This window comes from Photinus pyralis, unplaced genomic scaffold (genome assembly GCF_008802855.1).
Source record: "Photinus pyralis isolate 1611_PpyrPB1 unplaced genomic scaffold, Ppyr1.3 Ppyr1.4_LG2, whole genome shotgun sequence".
NCBI lineage: Eukaryota > Metazoa > Arthropoda > Insecta > Coleoptera > Lampyridae > Photinus > Photinus pyralis.
The window spans coordinates 15,408,280-15,433,519 of record NW_022170403.1 but is presented as its reverse complement, the minus strand read 5'-3'; the positions used below and the strand labels follow the sequence as shown (position 1 = coordinate 15,433,519).

The 25,240-nt window shown below is 35.9% G+C and overlaps 2 protein-coding genes across 3 annotated transcripts; one reads left to right on the top strand and one right to left on the bottom strand.

Moving 5' to 3' along the window:
- Nucleotides 1-847: 847 nt before the first annotated feature.
- LOC116163478 (muscle-specific protein 20) lies at nucleotides 848-19,450 on the top strand. Its single transcript, XM_031477416.1, has 4 exons — nucleotides 848-1,052; nucleotides 18,595-18,731; nucleotides 18,784-18,988; nucleotides 19,037-19,450. Exons 1-4 carry the CDS (start codon nucleotides 999-1,001, stop codon nucleotides 19,205-19,207), a joined length of 567 nt encoding a protein of 188 aa, XP_031333276.1. The 5' UTR covers nucleotides 848-998; the 3' UTR covers nucleotides 19,208-19,450.
- On the bottom strand, nucleotides 19,433-23,456 carry LOC116163477 (snurportin-1). Of its 2 annotated transcripts, none has more exons than XM_031477414.1 (6): nucleotides 23,301-23,456; nucleotides 23,133-23,246; nucleotides 22,835-23,084; nucleotides 22,597-22,785; nucleotides 19,579-19,959; nucleotides 19,433-19,529 (listed from the first exon to the last, which is right to left on the bottom strand). In XM_031477414.1, the coding sequence occupies exons 1-6, from the start codon at nucleotides 23,348-23,350 to the stop codon at nucleotides 19,518-19,520; spliced, it is 996 nt and encodes a 331-aa protein (XP_031333274.1). In that variant the 5' UTR covers nucleotides 23,351-23,456; the 3' UTR covers nucleotides 19,433-19,517. The 2 variants fall into 2 exon arrangements, with proteins under 2 accessions (XP_031333274.1, XP_031333275.1); XM_031477415.1 differs by having other exon boundaries at nucleotides 22,835-23,081.
- Between the last annotated feature and the right edge of the window lie 1,784 nt (nucleotides 23,457-25,240).

Sequence of the window (25,240 nt, the reverse complement as noted above, 5' to 3'; positions counted from 1 at the left end):
GGTAAAAGGCGCCTGACTACTTCTCGAAGACGCGCGCGCCGCCTCGCAAAAGGTCGTTAATTTCGCCCCTATGACAAAAAACAAAATTCCGCCACGCAGGAGTTGTGCGCGTTTACAACATCTTTCCGACGACACCAATTTCAAAAGAATCGGACCAAAACTGTAGTAGAAGATAGGAAAAAACTGAAAAACCTTCACGTTAGTATACTACGCTCGAGGATGACGCCCAGATGTCGCCAACCCCACATCATGTAGCCATGTCCCTAAGGTTGACAAATTTCACGGCCCTGTAGATACACGTACACCCGTTGCCTTTCTACAAGAGTTCTTCTACGCGCCCACATTTGCTGCCAGCCAGCCAGCCAGCCAGCCAGCCAGTGAGATTAAAAGCTACTTTTTACAAAAAAAATTTTTTGCAAAAATGCGCTAAAAATAGCTTTGTAGGTTCGATTAGACTGGAATACAAGCAAATAGACGATAGGTATGTGCAAACATTCAATTTTATCTTAACTTAAATATGACCTCGTTGACCGCATATTTTTGTTTTATCGACATTTATTAGAATAATATTAATTTATGGTAATTCGTAATTGATATGGTTATTAGCATTGAGAATGAGATGTGTATATTGTGCAATGCTGCAATACCAGCAGTCGGAGACTGGAACGGTTTAAATTTCAAATTTGCAAATAGCAAATTTCTACAATCTTTACCCATTTCCTTTTTTGTTTATTAAGAGCCGATAAGATAAGAAATTATCCGTTCAATTTAAATAGAGGTAAGATGTTTAAATATTTAGCCGTTGTGTCGGATATCAAGGTGTATTTTAAAAGGGGGGCAAAGGGTTCTTCCAACGCATACTCAGTCAAGACCAAACACTCGACGAACGTTGTTTCAATCCTCGTAGAAGGAAGAAAACCGGTGTTGTGTTCGTGTAGGTAGCGAGTACTGTACGCTTATTTTTCTAACAAAAAGTGCAAAACGTGATTCAGTGCGAAATGGCAAATAACAGAGCAACGAAAAGTGGATTTGCAGCCGAGGCCCAAAGAAAAGTAATTATTCCATTTTCTTTGTCAAGTAGTAGTAGTTTTAAGGCGGCTCTAACGCAGGTGGTCGGGCGGCGATTATTCTCTCTTAATTTCGATTCGACTCCCTTTTCTGGGGCATTAGCGTTATCGCATAAAATAGGTCAAGGAAGGAGTGCTTGAATCGATAAGTTTGGGGAACGGTCGCGTCCAGGATTTTTGCGTTGAACTTTGCTAGTTGCTAAATGCTGATAAAAAGTCGCATTCCACGTGTCTCATTTCAATTTTTTATTCGCCTGAAATTCCGAACGTAATTTTTGCTGCGAATCCCTTTGTGCGAATTTTATTGATTAATTGTCGCACATTTATTTTTGCGCGATGATTTCATAAACGGTATTAACAGTAATTTCTAATCTTATCAACAATTTTAGTGGATTATTCATCAAACATCTGGCAGTACTTTGTCGCCCAACCATCGTCACTACGCGCAGCAGGTATTGGAACGCTCACCTACCCCTCGCGATTTTTTTGTCGTCACAGGTGACTAACGTATTTATTTCGCGGGAAATTTACCTGCGCCCTTTTTTGTCGTTGGTTCAAAGAGACTGGGTACTTAAAAAAGTAGATATTTACAATCCTAAATTGCCTGCTGCTTGACTAGTTTTAAGTGTTCTAAAAATAGAACTCGTAAATCGAAGGTAGGTACCATTGTTTCGTGTTCGTGTTCAAGTAGGTATGCGGCTTTATATGGTAATGGACTAATGGTAAACTTAATTTTTTTGTCAGAGGGAAGTACTTCTGCTTAAAATTATTCTTCGATTTCACCCCCACGACTTAATTACTTAATAGTTAATACCTATTCATTTTTTGGTTAATTATAACTTTAAAAATAGAAATTTGGTAATGTGTACCAACGCAAACAATACAGTGAATTTTGTTCGATTCAAAGGACATTCGAGATTTTATGCCAAATAAGGAAAACTTTGGTAAAAGAAGGTTCTTACTGTAGAAAATACCACCTATAAATATAAACGTGTATCAAAAAACACCAATTTGGAGAACCGGTAACCAAATTAATCTAGGAATGCCGCGGATGACTGTTCGATTTGGAGAATTTCGATCAATTCAGGTCAACCAGGATTGTACGAAATAACTACCTTATTTCCGAACATGTCCACTTAGCTCATTTTTATCCTTATATGTAGACATAATTCCTTACTTACCTCACAGGTCTAATCATGACCTTCTCTATGCTATGATCTAATACGGCAATGATTTAAAGTGACGAAATATTCGAAAATATTCAGTGCTGGCACCCGTCAGGTACCTCCATAGATTCCGTCAGTTTCAAGTTGGTCCCGAGGGGTTGGTCTTATTTTCTGGGACTTCATTCATTGCCTAAAAATTGCCACTATTTCCCTTAATTACCCAACATTTCTAGCATTGCCTTCAATTTCCCCAGATTTACACAAAATGAACGTGAAATGAGTAACGTTACTTCCCTATAGTTTATTTTCTTAAAATTTCCTCATAATTCTCTCTAATTAGGTCAAAAGTTTCCAATATTTCCTCATATCTTTGAAATTTCCTCAAATTGCTAATATTTCCCCAGAGTTTCCCCTAATTTCGTCCATTTCCAATTACATATTTCTCAGATATTTTCGCGAGATTTCGTTTGTGCGGGACAAGAATTTCCCTCGTGATCGATCCCTCGATCCGAGCCTCCATAACAAACTTATTTGCCAAATAAACTGAGCGTCCGAAATGAGCTCGGAAATGAGTTAGTTTCATCTTCGATTTCATCTTTTATCTATATGCACTGTACCTAGTTCCTGAGAAAAATAACAAGTTCAAAAGCAATCGCAAATGGTGAAATTTCTTTTCGAAATGTCAAAAATTTCAAATTCGTGATTTTCATGTTCAAAAACCCTCTGATACCAAATTTCGTCAAAATCGGAATCTTTTCGCGCCGCCATTTAGGGGTTGCGTCCTTGCATGTTTCGTGGTAGGAACTTAAAATTACAAAATAGGAAAGCGCACTCCAAAACCTATATTCAAAGACGTGCCACCAGTCTGTAACAAAAACTATAGCTGATAAAATAAAGAAAAAATTCTACCACTTTTTTGAGGGTGGCACGATGTCCGATAGGAAAAACCACGGCGTAAAATAATAAGGGGTGTATGAACAACGTACCTCTACCTTTAGTATAATCACAAAGTCTGGTTTATAGTCAATGCAATGTACGGAAAAAGGAAAATTTAGGCTGTCGATCCCACTTTTACTGGTTGAGCATATGGAGTTTCCTTACGAAAATCATGATCGCGTACATTTACATATTTTAAAACGCAGAGCAAACCGAAAGAGATACGAAGAAATCTCTGACTTTTATTTATTTATTTATTTATTTATTTATTTGTTTAGCCAGATACCATACAGAATACAATTATTCCAATTACCTGGCACTGGGATGCTGTACTTAAAACTAAAACGACATAGTAATTACGATCTTATATGACTAATTAATTCATTCAAAGAGCCGTGAAATACATCGATGTCTCTCTCACGGCACTTCTTATTTAAAGCCAACAGGCTCCTCGATAGTGGCGATGACGGAGTGGTCACTAAAAAGATGATATCTTTTTTCCTTAATTTAACATGTGGCACTTTGAGTTTAATTTCCTGAAGCAATTCTGGGGCATTTAGGTGATTATTCAGTATCTTGTACACAAAGGTAATGGAGAACAAGATGGAGAAGATGAATTGTAGAGCACCAAATTTTATACAAAATAAATCTGCGAAGGGATATGCGTATTTTTAACCGTTTTTGAATTCTCTAAGTGCATGAGTTCCATGGTCCATATCTGCTTTTTACGTAGGTATCCATTTCGCGTTTAGCGCTGTTCACACATTATTCCTAAACACTAAAAATAAAAAAACCTTCTCTTTTCCACTTTTTGACCTCTACAAGACGCCGCGAGAATACCTATCAGTCAAATTTTCCATTTTCCAGGAAATTTGCCCGATACATATTCTCACACGATTAGGGCGTGTTGCGCGGGTGCACCATTCTGTTGAAACCAACAGTTTCTAACTTATGTTTTTTTTGTGTGTCGTACACCGTTGTATGCGAGGTTCTATTATTGATAAAAAATGCCTGTGAAACTCAACAAGTTAAAAAGTAATCGTAAACGATTTACATAAAGCGCATTTCCACTTGCATTCATTTCCCATTTGTAAGATCCAACTTCTGTTAAAATCGTAAAAATCCGGCCACAAATATGAAAGATAGCGTTGCACATGGGCAATCCATTTTTGACGTGCTACTTCAATTTCAGTTTTCATTTCAATGCTTTTCTAAATAAGAAAGTTGGAACTGCGCATGCGCAAACCTAAATTTTAAAACTAATGTTAGATTTCCCTTTGTCCCAAGCGCCTAAGTATCAAATTTCACTTAAATGGTTCCATAGATAAAAAAGTTGGCACTGCGCATGCGCAAAATAAAATTTTGAAACTGGCGCTAGATTTTCCTTTATTCCAAGTGCCTATGTATCACATTTCATTTAAATTCTTCCATAAATAAAAAAGTTGGCACTGCGCATGCGCAAAGCCAAATTTTGAAACTGGCGTTTGATTTTCCTTTATCCCAAGTGCCTATGTATCAAATTTCGTTTAAATTCTTCTATAAATAAAAAAGTTGGCACTGCGCATGCGCAAAACCAAATTTTGAAATTGGCGTTTGATTTTCCTTTATTCCAAGTGCCTATGTATCAAATTTCATTCAAATACTTTTATAAGTAAAAAAGTTTGCAATTCGGTTTATAAATGGTCGAGATGCGAAAAGGGCACTGTGAATTTTGAATCGATTCGATTCAACTTTTGGCATTGCGTATTATATGGCTAAAGCTATGCCCATATTGAATTTCATGCAATTCAGTTCATAACTAACGGAGATGTAAAAGCGATCGAACATTTCTAAACAAAGTTATCGTTCACACGGACAGATAGATGGACAGACAGACAAAGGAACAGACGGAGAGACCAACCGGCAGGCGACAGATAGCAATGCAAAATTATAAACGATCTCTAGGATCGTTAATAAACGGCAAAAGTGTAAAATTATGGAACATGTAAAAACGGTTTTTTGTTTTTTTTTTACAATAACTTTTTTTTTAAGCGGTACAGAAAAAATTCCTTCCTTGGTACAAGACTCGACACCATAACGAACCAAATAGCGAAAAAAGTAGAACAATAGCTCTTAAGATAAAAAACTAGTAGCGTCGCAAAACGAGCGGACGGACGGACGGACGGACAAAGTGGCCACAATAGCGCATTTTTTTTTATTTTTGGGGAAATGCGCTAAAAAGGGACAATGAGAAATGGTTTTTTATTGTTTTGTATCTGTTCAAATATCACCAGAAAAAAATAAAAACGAAATCGGTAAATTTCGGCTTTTATGGCCTATCTTCGGTAGTAATTTGAATTTTTTGGTTTTCTTTAATGTTTAAAGCATGATAATAATTGTTGGTTGTCTTCCCCATTTCATAGCTCGCATCTACCGCTAGGAGAAGTTTGTAAACGGCAAGAATTAAAAATACCTTGCAGCTTTACCTTTTTATTACTGCAACTACGAATTGTTGTTTTACATTCAATTGAAACGCAATTTACGGAATAGGCTATATCATTTCGAGTAAATTGTAACAATGAAACAAATAGACCACGTTTATCTTTTTTAAATTTCTCAAATTGGCCCAAAAGTAAAATAAATAAAATAAGGATAATAAAAAAAACAGCAGTCTGTTAATCAAAACGGCTTACAGAATTTTCAAAAACGGCCAAAAAGCTGCTCTATAAGATGTTATGTGTTTGTTTATTGCTAGATGATCTCACTTCTATATTTATTTGTGTATGGGAAAATGTATGCATCATATGGAGATGACAGATTTGTTTGTATTGTATTCAAATAAACATTTATTAGGAAAACTAACGATGTGAAATGCGAAAACTAGAGATAACGTTTGCTCCCCCTCTTGTTTCAAAATTGCGTGGTGTTCACTTCACTGCTGGGATTTTCAACTAATGTTTAGGGTGTGCTAGACGCCCCTCCCCCTCCCCCAATGTTTTACGCTGTTTTCGAAAGTAAAACGTGCATAACTTTTACATGCGGCGACTGTCTCAGATTTTGCATACGTATGCAAGTAATGGTCACATGTATCACTTTGGGGGGGGGGGGGGGGTAACACGTGTTCTGCTCTATGTATTGTACTTCTAATGCAAGAACTGTGCATAGACGCTCGATATTAGTGACTATTGGACTGTTGGTGAAGTTCACAGTTGCGAATCTAACTGTAAAAATTGAAGAGAGTGAAAGAGAGAGGGGAGAGAGAAAGAGAGAGAGAGAGAGAAATAGAAAGAGAGATTTACGCCGCTCCTATTAAGACGGCTCATAATTTGATACGACTACAAAATAATTACTCGTAACCTTGGACTTACTGCCAAGTGTCAACATAAAAAAAGTGATTTATGAAAAAGTTTATGATTCGAAAATTTTCTAGTTCTTTCTAAAGCATTCCAATCTCTCCAGAGCGTTGTACATAATTTTGTTGAATTGACTTGATCAGAGGTGGTAAGCAGCACTCTAGAAACACTTGACACTGGACTGGACATCTCCAGGGCTAGGTGAGCCTTTAAAGATTACAAAAACTGAACAATTCTGGAAAGCGCTTCGATTTTGTGGAATAATTAATATTATTCATTATATGTGCGAACAAATATGTACACATAATCGTCACAATGCAAGCGATAAGTTAGCAGAGATCTTTCTTTGGACTTTGTTCTAAAATCGAGTCGAAAATGTTGGTCGACTTCCTGCAACTAATATTTGAGTTGGGAGTAACTTCGGAATCCGCCAAATTGCAAAAATCAGTTGGTATTTTTCTTAGAACGTATGCATTTTTCGTGTCACGTACCAGTAACTTCCTTTTATTGCTTCGTCATAGACGAGAGACAAATTGCATTGCAATAATTAATTACAAGTGGCCACTTGTACCCTGCGAGTGTGGATTTGACTCATTGACCAATAGAGCGTATTTATGAAGATGACATATTGAATTTACGTCACATCCGCCAGTAGCGGTAATTAACATTTTTAACACTTCAAATAAACGGTTTTTTGCGGTTTTTGTTTTGTAAGCTATACCTATACCCCCATCATTGAATAAGTTTTACGCCGTGGAAGACGAACTAGTCCTTTTAACGCAACAACGTCAACAATTGCTTTAATTGACGCAGCTTTTAAATGATTTAGAGTCTACAAATTTAATAAAAGCAATTTAGACCACTACTTGACTTGAACTATCGTGATTTTGCTTTCAATTAGGTATGTATGTGTATAGTTATTTACAAACAAGCAGTTTCAATTAAGACACTTTAATTGTTTACATTTTACTTAGGTAGGTACGTGTTGTTTTAGGTTGCTTGTCATTTTCGTAATGTTTAATTTAGCACATTTTCAAAATATACTTACAATGTGTCCATGAATAAGTGAGCTCCCCCCCCCCCCTGTAAAGCATGATGTTAAGTTACCAATTGCAAACATAACCTAGGATTTAATAGGTCAATTTCAATTTCTTTTGAAAAGCGAGAACAGTGGTCGATTGCAATAAAGGTTCGAAGTGACCTCCCCTAAAGACGCACGAAATGTGGTTACCTTAACCATATTGCAGATCGTCATTGTAATATTAATTGATAATAATCACTTATAAATCACCCGATAACCTTATCATTACCATTATGTCAAAGACAAATTTTCGCTTTCCCGAATTGCTCACGATTCGTTTACCTTCATGGGATGACACGCAGCATGTTGATTTTCGGCACAAACATAACCACTTAATCACGTTTCATGAGGAAAATAATTCGGAAAATAACTGTTGGCCCAATAAGGTCTCAGTTTTATAGATTTTCAATAGTCCAATGGTTTTTCCTTTCAATCCACCCTTAAATTATGTGACTAATCACTGCAACACTTACTCGTCTTGACTCTATATAGACACATCTGAGTGCCTTTTTCCGACACTCCGTACTCTAGATAATTAAGTAACTAGCTAGACTAGCAGGTATGAGACACCAGGTTAAAGAAATCAGTTTTAGAAGTTTGAAGATCTTGTGATAAGTCCCGAGTATGTGCCAGAGTTAAACTGGATCACTAAAATATCTGAATCCTTTACTTTATAACCCAGTTTATCCCAGTACTCAAGTGTTCGCTTCTTTCTCGAAGCAAAATTTCTATAATGGTCGTTAATTTGTTAGTAGTGTGTCGCCGCTATTGCTCCCCCCCCCCTCCCGGCGGGATACCAGGCCCCCCCTCACGGTTTGGTGTTCGTGGTGAGGGGAATTCTCTCTGGTCACGTAACTAAGGAGTGACCTTCTCTTATGGTGAAAGGTCGTGTCCTGGGATTTCTCCGGCGAACAAGGGCCGCATGATTGCATGCATGCATAGTTTTTTGGTAAAAATTTTCGAGTTTAATTTTATACTATTCATCTCAAAATACAACAAAAAAAATTTGATAGAGGAAGATTTAAAGTAAGTAGAAATTAAATGAGTATACGTCTTGTACCATTTCTTCAGAACTTGTAAAATTTTGAGGTTTTAATCTTAGGAAGATATTTGAAATGCGTTTTAGAACTTATAAACAAATTTCGAGACAAATTTTGAGTTTAATTTTATAGTTCGATAGAAACAATTAATTCAAAACTTTCTGTCTCTTACATATCATTTTGAACCTTTCAGTTTAGGGAGATATTAATACTGTCAAAACTTATAATAAAAATTTTCGAGTTTCCTTAGATTTTCTGGTCATCTCGCTTTACCACTGGGTTTAGCAGCGAACGATGGATCGAAAAAAATAACGTGAACACAGGACACTGTTTCGGATAGTTCGAGGGATAGTTATTCCACTTTGTCTGCTATATTGGATTTAAATTGCTTCGCTATTGAATTGATAAATAATTAAATTAGAGACGTACATTTCCATAGGGAAACGGTTTTCCACTTGTCACGGAAAAACTAGTGTGGATACAAGCCAATTACTGTTTCAGATAACCTGGTTCGTATGTTTTACTGGATTAAATTTGCACCTATATAGATATCGGAAGCGTGTAGACTTATTGAAATTCATGAAACGATGTGCAAAAAATGAGAATAATTGAATAGGTTTAACAAATTGTAGAAGCGTTTCAGAAAATGCTTCAGAAATTTTTCAGAATGGAAATCAGGAGTAAGTAGTTCCAAATTTTTAAAACGGGTAGGCATTTTAGAATCGTCTAAATATTTTACGTTACTTTAAGAAATGGCTGAATTTTAATTGGAATTAACAAAACCCTTGCCCACTTCTAAGTACCGTATCGACAGTATCCGCGACTTTTATTGAATCTACCGATTGCGGTCGAGTACGGTACAATCATCACTTGATGCGACACCGTATCTTTTCTGCTTAAACGAAAATTGATAACATCATACCCTAGATCTAGGTCATACCCCTACAAAACATAAGCATTTCCATAATACTAAAAACGAAAAAGTACAGGTGGCAACGCAAGCAGTATTCATCTTAAACTCTATGATCACTAACTAAAGAGAAGAAAAGTTAATTAAAGAGCAACAGTCTTAAATTATCCTTATTGTTGGTTGCAAACTTGCACTGATCACATTTAAAATTCTTGAAAGTAACGTGATAAAATGTGACGTTTAAATATCATTTCTCTTTAACGTGTATTTACTTTGACTGCCGTAAAAACCGAGGTAAAAACTACAATATTGGTTATTTTTGGCCGTTGTAAATAAACAAAATGGCGGTCTTATCCCACCAATATTAATTACAATGTGCTACCACCAGAGGTCTCACTGTTAATCTGTAGCGCGACTAGGTTTAAAATTGTTTGAACCATTTAAGCAAAGCGATGCAAACTTTATAGGGGAGTCCGTCTGTCCGTGAACACGATAACTGTCAAACGCTTGGACCGATTTGGTTCAAACTTGGCACAGTTGACCTATATGTTACAAGTAATAAGCCTCTGGAAAATGGATCATACCCGAGGTCAAATCTAATGACCCCAAGGGGTCACGCCTATCTGTCTCTGCCAAACGCTTGAACCGAGGCTTAAACCTATTTAGTTCAAACTTTGCACAGTTGACCTATATGACACATGTAATAAGCCTATTGAAAATGGGTCCCTCATTCTCAAATCTTAAAGTAGTGGGTAATTATGGACAACAAATGTCTAACTATGGTATATCGTTAGAATGGTTTTTGTGTCCACTGTCCAGTTACCTGTGGATTTTGTCAAAAAACACAGAACTCCTACAACACGTAAGTTCTTCCACTTTAATCGTCTTTATCTCACTATTGTATTCTTCAACCCGCGCTCTAAAACCCATTTCTCGGTACATGAAATTCAAACTTTCGTCAGCTTATTTGATCTGCTTGTGCAACCAGCGAAAATATATTGGGCCCGTCTGTTAGTCTGATGTCTATCCCCATGTTCTCTAGGCTAGCAAATATTTCTTCACTTTATGCATCCTTTATACATAGTTATACAATTAAATAAATGATCAGTTAGTACCAACTTCATAATTTATTTGATTTGCGGGAAATTCAAATTGTCCTCACTTCTAATGAATCACCCGGTACCTATTAACACGTTAATACGTACAGTACATAATTATTATGCTTCTGAAAGTGACCACATCTCGGGAATTAAAAAGAATACCTATAATTGTCATTTATCATCTCAAGTAGACTCCACTTGAACGATGTAGAAAGGCGAGGGAAAAGGTCTCATTGCAATGCAATTATCTACAATAAATTAAGGATGTGGTAGTTTTAACCACAATCCTTGCTCTTGTCCGCGATTTTTTACTAGTAACAACGCCCCCTGTCCCGTGCCAAGGACAAGGTCATGGGCAACATTGTCATGGTCAGATCGGCACGATTTTCTGTATTCAGCTCATATGATATTTCATGCTTTCATTTCGCCGTTACCGGCAAACGGGTACGAATTTTATCAAATTTTCGTCATAGAGATATCAGAATCGCACCGGAAAATTTCCGTTAAAAAACGTACAGCGGAAGACCTATTACGTGACTTTTTATCTCAGTTAAAATATAGTCGGCCTCACAATTTCCGGAGATGGTTTATTTTCTACTTGACCCCAATACAATAAATATTTAACAGTACTTTCGAAAAATAAATCTAGAATTTATGACCACGCCGTAACTGTTCACGTGAAGATACTTCGCCGAAATGTAATGCTTTCGTTTCGTCTGGACGCAACTTCTACTTTTTGTTGCAAGATTGGACTTTGCGACCGAGGACGTTAATTAAAATTTAAATAAAAAGGGAAATAAAAACCGTATGTTACTTGATATGAGTCAGGATGATGTAATACAACATGCTTTCATTCAACCTCCTCGTAATGGAATCATTTTACGTGTGCATTTCGAACCTTTTATGGAATATTTGTTCGACCCACTTTTCGTTTATTTCAACATCAATGAGTAGGTAACAAAATATGTATTTAACAAATAGAAGCTATCAGAAAAAGTCGGAAAGCGCATGTGGCGAGGGTGTTGCTTCCCCTTTAGGGAACATTCTGGTATGGTATTTTTACTATTATCATTCAATGTGGTTTTTATTTAATGCTATTATTAAGAATTTCGAGGTTTTTCTGGTGTGTCGAAGAATTTTGGTGGAACATTTACGTTTTGAGCGGTATTTTCCATATTTTCATGTACATCAGCGACAAAAATAAGGATATACTGCTACTTAGGCAACCAACCATACAACGACGACAATGCTGAATGCACAACGCCGTGCGGCCCATCCCACACGAATTCCCGCCGGAAAAGTTACACTTCAACGTTCCCATTTTAGATAGTGTGGGGTTGGTTGTCGAAGTGGTAGCAAGCTTCCGATTATCATTACTTTAGTCGGTGATCGTACCTACTAGTTGAGAGAGAATCCTAATAACGAAAGGTAAAAGAGAAAAACGGAACAGCAAACACATTGTTTCAGAAAGTTCATCAGGAGGAGACGATTTAAAACATTCTTTTAAGGTTTGGATTTAGAGAGTATAGGCAACTGGTGATGCACATGTAATTCAATGGGGCGTGCATTGCCTCTGAACTTCATTCACCATTCGATAAGCAAGGGGTGTATATGATCGGAAAAATATGCATTAGGTAGATAGATGTACAGAGCATAGTTTCCATACAATATAAACTGATATTTTGTCCATTAATTAATTAATATGTTTAAAAAATCCAGAAAACATGCGTCAAAAGAGTTCATAGTTTAGGAATTAATTGCAAAAATTAGGGAGCATTTTAAGCAATACGAGTGTATAGGATCGGTAGCGTGAATACTTATCTATATTTTGGCAATTCATGTGAAGCTCAAAAGTTTTCATAAAAAAAGTGGTGAATGAAGTTCTGAAAAATGGGCATGTAAACTGGAGAAATGGAAATAAACTACGCAGCTGTGACCAAAGATCATACTACACTAGATAGACAGCGCTGTATAAATTTTAGACTCTCATAATTCGTCCCGCCACATAAGTCGACTGCGTCCTCCAGCGGCTATGTTTTTATGAGAATAGTACAAACTACATGGCGGGGTAAGAAGACGCGCGAAATGGCAAAGCACAGTTATTTTTAGAATAAAGGGCTATTGTATGGGATATCGGTGTCATTCTTAAGCGCAACCTTGCGTGGGTGTTATAGATGTTTTTATCTGGTTACCTTACTGTAAATTAAAATTCCGAATATTCACATCTTGTTTTAAATTAAATTTTTTATTGTAACACAACGAAGTTGAGGTAAAGCTTATGTGCTCGTGTTTCCGTCTGTCCGTCCGTCCGTCCATCGGTTCCATCGAGATCTCGGCCCCTGGGCCACTTAGAGACTTCGGGTTTTCGCTAATTGATAGCCGCTATGGTCTATATTTGCCCATTTCGATCAGTTTCGTATTTTCCATATTTTGCGCACACGGCGGAATGCCAACTTTCATATTTATGGAGATATTTCTTTGAAATGTTAACCACAGACGCATCTAGTTCCGACTCACTTTTGCTGGACACAATTTTATTATGTAGGAGGCTAAGCGGGATATCTCGTTTATCCCAATCATAAAATGCTTAATTACAAACAAATCTAAATTAGATAAATGTGTGGTGCATATTATATTTGAAGATTTGCTAAAGTATCGTTTTCAGAAATTATGCTAAGAAAAAAGACGCTTTTGCAATTATTAATTAAATCCGAAAATCTGGAAAATGTATTGGTTAGCGCTGGTTAAAAAAAAGCAAAGGGAATATTGTGTACAACTTTTAAATTATTTCTTTCATTGTAACGTCCTGTCTGTAATAGAATCTACCTTGTCTGGAATGACACCCACGTACTACAAATGTAATTTTATCCCAATGATAGTGAGGAGTGTTGAGTAGGTCATGTTTATGTGTCTCGTGTTTAGACAATAATCACTCTTTGTATTTATGATATGATTCGAACTCGTACGAAGACGGCTTCGGATGAATCAGTTACGTTCTTAACTTCGAAGGCCCCCTATAAATATTTTTATGGAACTACTTAAACGCGAAACAACTCTTGCATATACGCTGGCTATCTAGTGTAGTATGATCTTTGCTGTGACTAATATCGCGGTCAACAGTGTAGCTTCTTTCTCACAGAGGGTGCCACCAAGAGTTTTATGAAATCAGTAAAAAATACGATAAAGATATGAAATAGGTAAGCGCTTTTATCTTGCGATGGAGTTGCTCTTACTTTATAACTAGGCTAGTACTAGTACTGTGTAATGGGGATAATAAAAGACCAAAAATTTACGAGCAAAAAAAAACTAGCAGGCTATGTAAGTTGCCTATGTTAAATCATTTAGCGATTCTCTTTCAAGGTTGAACAGAGCGTGCGTGTAATAGAATTTGCTGACAGCAAGAAAAAGATCGTTCACTGGTATATTATTATTTTGTCAACTACTTGCTTGGAAATTTATTTGGTTTCTCTTTCCTATTCATTGCAAAAGGTACCTCCTCTACCTATCGTTTTATGAAATAAATAATAGAAATGGGGATAGGTAACATTCCTTTACAACAAATATCAAAATTTTACGTAATTTTTAGAACAAAGGGCTGTTGTATATTGTTGTTGATGTCTGGCAAGATGCGACCTTGTGTGGGTGTTTATTTGTAATGCGATTTGTTTGACCGTCTTCCCTATTCTTTATCTTTGCTGATTGCAGATTAAAATACCGTAATTTATAATCCATACCTTGTTGCAAATTAAATTTTTTGAACTTCAATAGTTCCATGAATAAAGCTCTTTATTCAATGATAGTACCTATTACATATTAGTATTAGTTTAGTGTAATGTGTAATAATTGACCTATACAGGGTGATTCAAATTCAAAGACCACCATGGGGATCTCGGAAACTGTAAGAGATAGGTAGAGGTAGTTTACATTTGACAAAGTTACCCTTGATGGTAACATCATCTATTTTTAATAAGAAATAACGTTAATTCGTAAAAACGCAAGATACTACTTACGTACGTTACTTAAGACAAAGGCAAAAAAAGATATTTTACAAGCATTAAAAAAATTGTTGTGTACATTTTTGAAATCAAAAAAAATTCTCTATCAAATGACACAAAAAGTAAAAATTACTTCCATAAGAAACAAAGTTGATGATAGTTAATAGTGGTAGAACGATACCGATATTGATATCGGTATATCGGCAATTGTTGCCAATTATCGGTATCGTATCGTATCGGCAAGGTAATTGCGCCGATATATCGGCAAACAATTTTTTGAGCTGTTTTAACTCTTCAGTGCATAAATGAAATACTTTATTAAAGAAAATAAAATGTTTTATTCTAAAGTTAACATTTTTACTAAAAAAGTTAAAAAAAAACAACAAAAAATATACCTAATATAGCAGGTTCTAAATACAGTATATACATACATATACTTAATACTTAAAATTTAACTTTTTGATATTATGATGCAAAAACACTAACATTTCAGCCCTATCTGCATTTAGTCTATTTCTTTTAGGCTCGTAAATATTACCCAATTCACTAAAAAGTTGTTCACTTGACACACTGGCAGCGGGTGCTGAAAGGTAGACTGAAGCTGCGTTGTACAGAATAGGCAATTTGTTTTTTTCTGCCTCCCACCACTCAAAAGGGGATTTATCTTTTAATAGTTGAAGATGCCAAATATAATATTATTTCATTTTCCCAACCTTGCTTTTTTGTAGTACTGGTTTCGGAAGCTGAAGTAGAGGTAATGATCTCAAAAGTTCCCCAAAACGTATTTTGTTTATTTTGTAAATGGCTTAAGGGAATTTTATCATCTTCATCTTCCAAAGATTCTGGATCCACTTCAGCTACTGCAAATCTAAATAGTAACGCCATCTATTGTTTGCCGATACGATACGATACGATACATCGGCACGTAAATATCGGTATCAGCCGATATATCGTATCGGCAAAAAAAAGTGATATCGTTCTATCACTAATAGTTAACCGGAGACGAAACGTCAAACTTCAAATTTAAAAGTAGCATCTTGTAGAGGGAAAAAAGTGGCCATAATAGTGTGTCATTTATTATTAAATATCTTTGTAAACAACTATTAACTTCAGTAAAAAACAAAAATGATTTTCAAAATCTCGTTTTTTCCGGATATCTCCGAAAGTAGTCAGAATGTTCAGTTTCAAAACTATTTTTGTTAAGCATCAAAATACACAACTTTGCCAAATTTACCACCTACCTATTCGAGAAGGGGAGAGATCGACGCGACACGTGGCGGAGAAATATGTAACTAACCTAAACGGAATAAAAAAACACTGCCAATCTTTAGGTCCACCTGTATGTTATATAGGTATATTATGAAAAGTGAATCACAATTAAATACTTACTTGGATTTAAAACAATACGTACAGAGTGAGGGACACCTGTTAAATTCGACGTTTGTAAACACAGTGCAATAACCTCACTTTCGTTTTCGCTGGTAGTGCCACATAAAATAATATGCCCTGCTTTAACAAGGCACTCGCCTTCAATTAGTGGTCTTTGTGCCCCGTCTAAATACACTAATAGATCCGCCAAAGTAATCATTGCAATTAAAACACGGCAAAACAAAGTAATACTCAATGGTAATACGTATGCACGATACATACAAAACACAATTTAACCCCGTTTACACCGCCCATTTTGTTTTGTGGTAGCGCCATCTATTATCACTTCCTCTTACAGTTCCCGAGATACCCATGGTGCAGTGCCGGATTTAGGGTTTCTGCCGCTGTGGGCAAACATTTTTTGCCGCCCTTGACATATCACTATATCACCATTATTATTTATTACAAGGTGGGAAAAGTAAGGCATTCATTGGCTATATTTGCAATGCAATGAATGTACTAACAGATTTCATTTTTGCTTCATTTCATTTACCGATTCACCGTTTATCTAAAAAATTTGAACGCATTTTAATTTTTCTGTTTTCCTCCAAATTTGCCGCCCTTACAATTTTGCCGCTGTGGGCAATTTGAATCAGCCTGTATATTACTAATTTACAAAAGACTCCTCGAATGTAAGACATGGGGAACAAATGTATATTTAGGTATAAACGGCTAAAAAATTAAAAAAAAATCGGTATACCGTATTGTATGTCCCCGGATTGACCTTTACAAGAAGAAAAACTTTTACTATACTTTTTGACAAAAATGCATTCTCCATAAAAGCTTTTGCTTGTTCTAATTCGAAATTTCCCTACCGTTTCAGAGAAAAATACAAAAAAAAACGAAAGTATGGTTGAACTTTTTCCAAGTCCTAAAAGTCAAAACGCGTCTCTACTGTAATAACATTTCGTTAGTTACAAAGTCTTCGTTACCTGTTATTTGAATAGGCACTAGGATCGTTATAAGTATAACACACTTCGTAATGACATTGAATAAAAACCTCTTTATTCAACAATGAAAAAGAATTGAATTTCCAAAGGTGTTTTCTTTAAAATGTTGGCGTTTTACCGTTAAGTGAAGAAATCAAGAATTTTACTGAGGGCCCTTCCAAACAAAAAGCCCCTGTCGCCACTTGTGAACCAATTTTACGATCTTAATTTTGAAAGTCCCCCATGCCAATAATTACGCGATTTTTACTTCATACGTTACGTTACAAGCGATTCATTATTCTCCTCAAGTTATGTGTGGTAGAGCGCTAATTATAATTTTGTTAACCTAGCAGTCTGTAAGGAGCCGTGAACGACCTTGCGTTTGTGTTTTGTATTTTCTTGTCGTGTGGTTATGCAAATCAAATTGCATTTTTTTTAAAGCTCCCTCTGTGTTGTTTGGGGCCCACTTAAGAGAGTATAATGATTTAAATATTTGTATAGAAAACTGATGTAGTTACGCTATTCATTATTAGGTACCAGCACATTCTAATGAAAAAAACTTTGTCCTTTACTATGGGTACTTCTCTTTTCAGGCAATCCCAGTCCTAAGCCGCTTGTGAGCAAGAGGCGAATATTTTTGGTTTTTTTCCGTTTTAATAGCCCTTATGGACATTTCATGCCTTAATAACGAGAATACAAACATGAAATAAATTTTAATTTCTGGTCCACCCATACCAAGTATTTTTTTATTTTATTAGAAAGAGATATGTATCATATAAAACCGTTTTGGTAGTATGGAATATACAGTGTGTTTCAACAAGCCGACACTAACCGCAGCTTTACAATTAGCCCGCCCCTGTGATGTATCATTAAAGGTTATCTATAGAAAACGTTATTTTTCGTATACTAATGGCCGTTTGCACGACCAATTTAAGTGGAGCTTAGCTTAAAATCCATAACAACGATTATTGAGACAATGTTATCCATGGATCTTAAGCTAAGCTCCTCTTAAATTTGTCGGTACAAACGGTAATAAATAACGCAAAGTAACGTTTATTTGGCAGGCAGATAACATGCACGTTAAGTTTGACACATCACAGGGCTGATTATAAGTATGTAAAAAATATAGCCAGTTTTTCATACGTGCCCCTTTGCACCGACAAATTTAAGCGGAGCTTAGCTTAAGCGTACCTTAAAATCCAAGACAACCATTGTCTCAATAATCGTTGCCATGGATTTTAAGCTAAGCTCCGCTTAAATTTGTCGTTGCAAACGGCCATTAGTTCACTTTTAGAAGAAAAAAAAGATCCGTCATTACAAACACCAACAAAAATAAGTAGTTCATTGTTAAATTACAAATAAATTTGCACCTGTCAAATAAGTTCAACTAAATATTTGGCTCAAGGCTTTCATGGTAAATCTTTAACTTTGGTGGAACAGGGTCGCTATCCTCCAGTGGGAAACAAATAAAACTAAAGTTTGTATCACAACTCATCATTAAACAAAGACATTTTATGCAAATGATACTTATAACAAACATCCAAAACTCTTAAATTTAAAATTATACCTCCTCTGATCTTGCAAGTTACAATAATTAACTTTTCTTTCAGATCAACGCCAAATATAGTGATGAACTTGCTCAAGAGAGTTTAGAATGGGTCAAAATCATCCTCGGCGAAGAATTCGACGTCTCCGGCGATATGGACAATTTTTACGAAGTTTTAAGAGATGGCCAAGTATTGTGCAGGTAAAATCTCTATTACTGACAAGAACAAAAATTTCTTGATTGACCTTTTCAGACTGGTAAATAACCTCAAACCGGGCGTAGTAAAAAAAGTAAACAACAGTCAGATGGCTTTTAAATGTATGGAAAACATAAACGCCTTCCTTGAAGCTGTAAAAGATCTCGGTGTACCTGCTCAAGAAACCTTCCAAACTGTCGATCTATGGGAAAGACAAAACCTTAATTCTGTCGTCATTTGTCTACAGTCTCTTGGGCGCAAGGTACCAGCAAGTTTGCTATATTTTTTTATTGTTTTTATTTCATTTTAGGCCGGTAATTACGGAAAACCTAGCATAGGACCTAAAGAAGCTGACAAGAACGAACGTCACTTCTCGGAGGAGAAACTTAAAGCAGGCCAGACCATCATTGGATTACAAATGGGTAGCAATAAGGGCGCCACCCAATCCGGGATTATCATGGGGAACACTCGCCATATGTAATTTGCGTCGTTGTACTATAATATACAGAATCTTATTTAATACTCTTATTTAACAAAATGACATTGTTTAAGTTTTGGTTTATAAAATATTTGTTCAAAATTGTTATCGGCAGATTTACATTCCTAGATGACTAGAGGTAGCGTTAAGAATAGAAAAGAGAAGTATTTTTTGAAACATTTTCTCCGTTCAATTTTTCGATGTGATCTTCCAGATAAGACCAATAAATAGCTATTAGCAGTTAAACTGCATTTTATTTTAATAATAAAATTAATCGACATTTACACAACATTTTAAAATCGGAGGTGCACAATTAACGCTCCATCTAAAACAGACTTCGATTAGATTAACTCCCAAAGTGTACTAAACCATACCTGCTCTGAAGACTTAGGACGTTTTTTCTTTGCGTGTTTCTCTTGCAAATAATGCGCTAAACAGATGTAGTCTCTGGGTTTGTGTTTCATAAAACTGGGATGAACAGGTATGTGGAGCATTTCAGGAACCATATAAGGTTTCAACCAGCCGACAAGAGGTGTTCTGTTCTCGATATATGTAACTTCTCTGTGATAAAATATGATCCCATCGAGAGAAACTTGTTCATCATCATGTACTTGCGAAAGCTTCTCTTCAAGTAGTGGCAACTCTGCAGGAAGGAAATTAACTTCGACAAATGTAAAGGGATTTCCCCGTGTCGCTTCTTTTAATTCAGGTGTTTCATTTAACTTTGATTTTATCCAATAGAATCTCAATTCTGTCTAAAAATTACAATTGCAGTTTATTATAATATTTATCATACAAATAATACACATATAATATCACACATTATGACTAGTGCCAAGAAGCAGCTTATTTCTAGCCAACTCTGTCCCCATTGGAAAAACTATTTTATCCACAGGAAAATTAAGAAACTGTACACAATTTACACCTACTTTTCCAAAAAAAATTTAATTGTCATGCTCATGCTCTTTCCAAAAAGAACATGATTTACTGCATAATTTTCCAGTTACAGCCAAAGTCTCTGCAGCCATTGAGTTAGAAAACTAATGGAGGGAATATAATGGTAGAGGGGGTAAGAATTTTTGTAGACGGAAGTTGCCACAGACAGAGGCCGCTCGCGTGGATAGGTTCCCGTGAAGGTACATTTTGGCGGACATTATTTGACATATGGAAACGCGGGTCCTGTCACTGTCAGTTTTCCACCAAATTCAAATTTTATTAAATTTGCCATTTTAAAGTACCTAATAATTTCGGATCGGTTTGTGCTCTGGTTTATATAAATAACTAACTGCCGCATAGTGTTTTTATCACACGCAATTTTGTGAATTGAGAATGATTAGCTGCGTATTATACAAAATTCATAAAGGGAAGAAACAGGACATTTCCTTTCATCGGTAAGACATGTCATTTATTATGTTGTAGGCGAGGTTGTACTTAGGTACCTAGTTTATGTTTCTTAGTTTTCCAAACGAACCAGTACTTCTAGCAAAATGGTTACCTTTTGTAAATATATCTCAAGAACAGCTCTCGAAATTTGCTTTTGTGCTCACAACGCTTCATTGACTGTGATTTCGACCAAAGATTGCACCAGAAAATGTTCATCAAATATGCAGTAGGTACACATACATAACCCCAATTAATGAACAAAGCCCTCATTCTTAGACAAGGAAAGAATATGGACGCATAATTCACTAGCGGTAGTGTTACCAGCTGCCACATATTGACATTGGCCAGTGTCGTAGCATCCGTAAATGCGAATAGTGGCAGAAGCACCTATTATAGCTAATAAATCACGTTGAAGTTGAACATACGAATGAAATTCGTGCGTTGCGCTATTTATTAATCAGACACGGGTATAAACGAAACTTCCTCTCATCTTTTTTCGGAAATGCCTTCAAAACTAACTGTCCCTCCAGCTAAAGATTGTGATAAAATAAGAATCTTCATTACTTTCTGTTTGATTTTTCACGTAAAGCCGTTTCCGTACCAATTTTCTCTTTGAAAAACGCGGAGTGCTAATGACTACGCCTATGGAGTTTATTGAATAATTCCATCCTTGAAGAAGTTTGTTATCAAATTTTGAATGCATGGGATTGGTTCTGTTGTAAGAAATTAAGTCAACTCGCTCATTAAGCTATGGATTTTAACATATTAAAAAAAGAATATTCAAAGAAAAAGCTTTATGAGGAAAAATAGGAAAATACGTGGTAACGGCATTAGGCACATTTTCAATATTTACGTTTGAAATGAAATTCCCGGTTCCTCCTTCTCACTCCGGCTTTTGCATCCACAATATGCACATTTCACCATGATTTTAAGTTGTTGTTTGTGTATTTCCTCTCAATTTAAGCGCAAAAACTCATAAAAAACGATGTTACTTTAATGACATATGTGCCACATATAAAATGGCGGACTTGTTTAAAAAGGTAACACGATTCATACACGGGCTGTACGGCATACGCGGTATCCATACTCTTTCCTAATCTAAGCCCTCATTCTTTTCGATTACTAGATGTAGATAACCAATTAATTCTTCCCTATAATTCAATTATTCGAATAATTATTTCATCAACAGATGTAATTCATTCTTGGACAATTCCGTCAGCTGGCGTTAAAGTTGATGCAACCCCCGGACGTTTAAATCAAACAAGATTTTTCATAAATCAGCCAGGAATTTTTTTTGGTCAATGTTCAGAAATTTGCGGCATAAAAGTACTACCAAAACTTGTTTTTACAGCTCAATAAACGTGTGAGTTTTATAATATGGATATCAGGTGTAAGTTTTTTCACAAGTGCGGATACATTTTGAGACCAATAAACAATAAATTATGATTGAATCTTTCTGCCGTTGTAATGAACCTGAGACCAATCAGTCAATTGTAGCTATTGATCAACACAGTGAGTTTAATGGGAGTTGTCAAGTTGTAGTGACCTTAATTATGCTACTGGAACACATCGATGTATATTTAGATTTGTAATCAATGATTATATTAAATCTGCATACTTTCCCATCCTTGTCTATTTTGTTTACTTTACCACGAGCATGTATTTTACTCCTTCTATACGTTTTTTTTTGTTATTATTGCTATTAGTGGAAAGAAAATTATATCTCTACGCCACTGAAGTGAGACGTTAATGATAACGGAAATGGTGTGGTAATTTAATCACAGCCAGAGGCCGCTTTTGGTTCCCGTGGTCTACGTCTGGCCAAGCATGTGATTCCCTCCATTAGTTTTCTAACTTAATGGTTACAGCACACAAGAGCTGTTCCCTCCCTATTAGAATTTACAGTAAACAAAACTAATCAATGTTATTGGGAACAAGGTGTGCATGTAGGATACTGCCACTAGTTTAAGTATTAACCAGGAAAGAAAGGTACATAGAAAGTTACTTACATTACTATTTTTTAACACGAAACCATTCCAAGCTAGAACATCGAGAACATAATAACACTTCTGTGCAACATTATATACACAATCAAGAACTGTAAATTTGTTAAAAGTACTATGCGGGCCGCCTCCAGGCAAATGTGATATAAACTTTGCCTGTCGTTTCCCCTCAATACTGAAAGCCATAGTTTTGTGCTACAATAAAATGTAACAATAGTTTTCAGCCGTCATTTCTACATCTTACCCTGTAAGCAATAACCAAATTCCGTACCCCACTTGGACACAGTTTAAATAGCCAATTTAGTTCCAAGTCGTTCGGAATGTCTGAGAACCATTCAGATAACATCAACTTATTCTTTAAGTGTCGGTAACGCATCTTAGAGTTTGTTTTGCAAGGAATAACGACATCCATTTGCTCTTCGTGGTCATTTTCCTTGAAATCGTGAAACAAATCTGTAAGGTTTCGTTTTTCATCAACAGATTGATGACGCCTTCTGGAAGTAAACACTAAACGGATAAATCGCAGGGTTAGTTATACGTACTCTTTTAACAACTGTAATTGGTTTTCTCTACGTTGGGACTGGCTAAGGGTTTTTAAGGTGTTTGCCTTGTACAAGTCGGCGAACTGGCTTTTTAAAGGTGCTCCTTCTTCATGTCTATTAGAGTTATTAACGAAAACAATTTCTTTCCATCCTAATCTATCAACTTACAATTCATTATTTGTGTATTGCTCACTGTTGCTCGTAATCAATGAATCCATGTTTTAATTTACAATTTAAGTCTCTAAGGAATACAGGACCATACAAACAACACGACATGACAAAAGTTGGGTTAGTTTATAAAATCAACAAACCATTTTACAGTGTTGCCAACCATATGTGCCAACGCAAAAGAGAACATACAGGATGTTCATTTCAAAACAAACCACCGATTATAATTTTTTGATAAAATTTAAAAAAGGGTAACTCCATGTAGATAGTTCTTAAGAGGAAGTTTCATGGAAGGTGTACCGTATTTTAATTCATTCCCGCACCCCCAGCTATTAAACTAAATGTTTTACAAACAAAACGCGAAATGTGTAAAGCGGCTTTTACATTAGGCAATTTTCGTGCAATGCAAGAGCAATGCAAGTTAGAGATACGTTACTGCGCATGTTCATACGCAATTCAGGTGCAAGAAAATAAATAGAGAAAGTTCTATTTCACTTGCAAGTTTGGCGCAAGTTCTAGTAACTTTTCTAGTAATTTTGTCAATACCACAATTTATTTGGTTTCGCGTGTGTTATTTTGTGTGTGTTTTTTTAATAGCAAGCGCCACCACATAACAAGCTGTAGCCAGCTTAATTTCCTTTTGTTTGCTCATACCTATAATGGTCAATTTTATTAAGTTTCATGAATAACCTTCTGTGTAAACAAACTGAAAAGTTTCAATTTTTGAAAAATATGTTGTCAGTACTGCAACACTTTTCTAAACTTGCACAAAAGTTGCAACACAATTGCATAAATGTAAAACCGTAAAAGCAATGCAAGGCAATTTTAGATTGCATAGCACAAGCCTTGCATTGCAGTAAAATTGCCTAATGTAAAGCGGCTTTAAAACCATTAAAAGATCATACTCTATGATCTTTGAACCATTCAGTCCTATTCTCGTGTATCTTGAAAACTTTTCAATATTGAAACCGTTTCAAGAAACTTTTCAAGTGACTTTTACAATATTGAAAATTATTTGTATTCTCGTGCTCACCTTGTAATCGTATGTTTACGTTTTACAAGATTGAAAAGTTAGCAACCATGAAGTTGTAACACAGTGTAGCCAACCCACAAATGTGAATAATGTGCGCGTGCGTAAGTACAATTAATCAGCTGTTTGGTATAAATACAAGTTGATTTAAGACGTGGTGTTACCATATATACATATATATGGGTGTTACGTGTAGTTGACAATGTTTTTAAAAAAAGCAAGGACATCGAAATCGCAATATACTATTTATGTAGAGTACTTAGAAAAAAATTGTTTGTTAAGAACTGGAAAACTTTCTCCTAACTTGGGCCCAGAGGATCTTAATTCTTTGTGGCTGCAACTAGCAGAGGAGCTAAATGCATGTGGAGATGGACCCACTAGAGAAGTTGAAGGATGGAAGAAGGTATTTTACCTACTTTAATATACAATTGTTAATTATATTTTCTGACTACAGGTGTTCACTGAGTGGAAATCACAAACTCGCAAGAAAGCACGGGAGAATAAAGCACTAAATGCTCTCGAAATAGGGTTATTAAGGGCAACCGGCACAGTGGTAATGCATGGGATTTCTACAGTACCTGAAATAGGGGTAAATGGGAGAAATACACAGGATGTGACCTTTTGGTGCAATAAAATCTTTCTGTTAAGAGCATGGAAAATTACATGGCCTTGTAGGGCAAATTCAATGGCGCGACAAAATATATGGAAATCAGTGAATCGGAACTGACTAACAGGGTGTTTTAAATTGAGTATGATCACGTGGCTATCTTTGTTATTATTATACTTACAGATTCGGTTACATTGACAAAGTTGTGTAGTTTTTGATTCTAATGGATGGGTCTTGCATTTTTGCCTCGAAGTTTACAATGTATTTCTTATGACAACAATTCTATGGCTGTGTCGATGGTGA

Bases quoted from the DNA above. Each gene is read 5' to 3' on its own strand.
- LOC116163477 (XM_031477414.1), bottom strand. From the start codon at position 23,350: ATGGATTCATTGATTACGAGCAACAGTGAGCAATACACAAATAATGAA. The intron at 23,085-23,132 runs GTACGTATAACT...GTTTACTTCCAG, and splicing joins CAATTACAGTTGTTAAAAGA to AAGGCGTCATCAATCTGTTG. The intron at 22,786-22,834 runs GTAAGATGTAGA...ATTTTATTGTAG, and splicing joins ATTTGGTTATTGCTTACAGG to CACAAAACTATGGCTTTCAG.
- LOC116163478 (XM_031477416.1), top strand. From the start codon at position 999: ATGGCAAATAACAGAGCAACGAAAAGTGGATTTGCAGCCGAGGCCCAA. The intron at 1,053-18,594 runs GTAATTATTCCA...CTTTTCTTTCAG, and splicing joins CAGCCGAGGCCCAAAGAAAA to ATCAACGCCAAATATAGTGA. The intron at 18,989-19,036 runs GTACCAGCAAGT...ATTTCATTTTAG, and splicing joins TACAGTCTCTTGGGCGCAAG to GCCGGTAATTACGGAAAACC.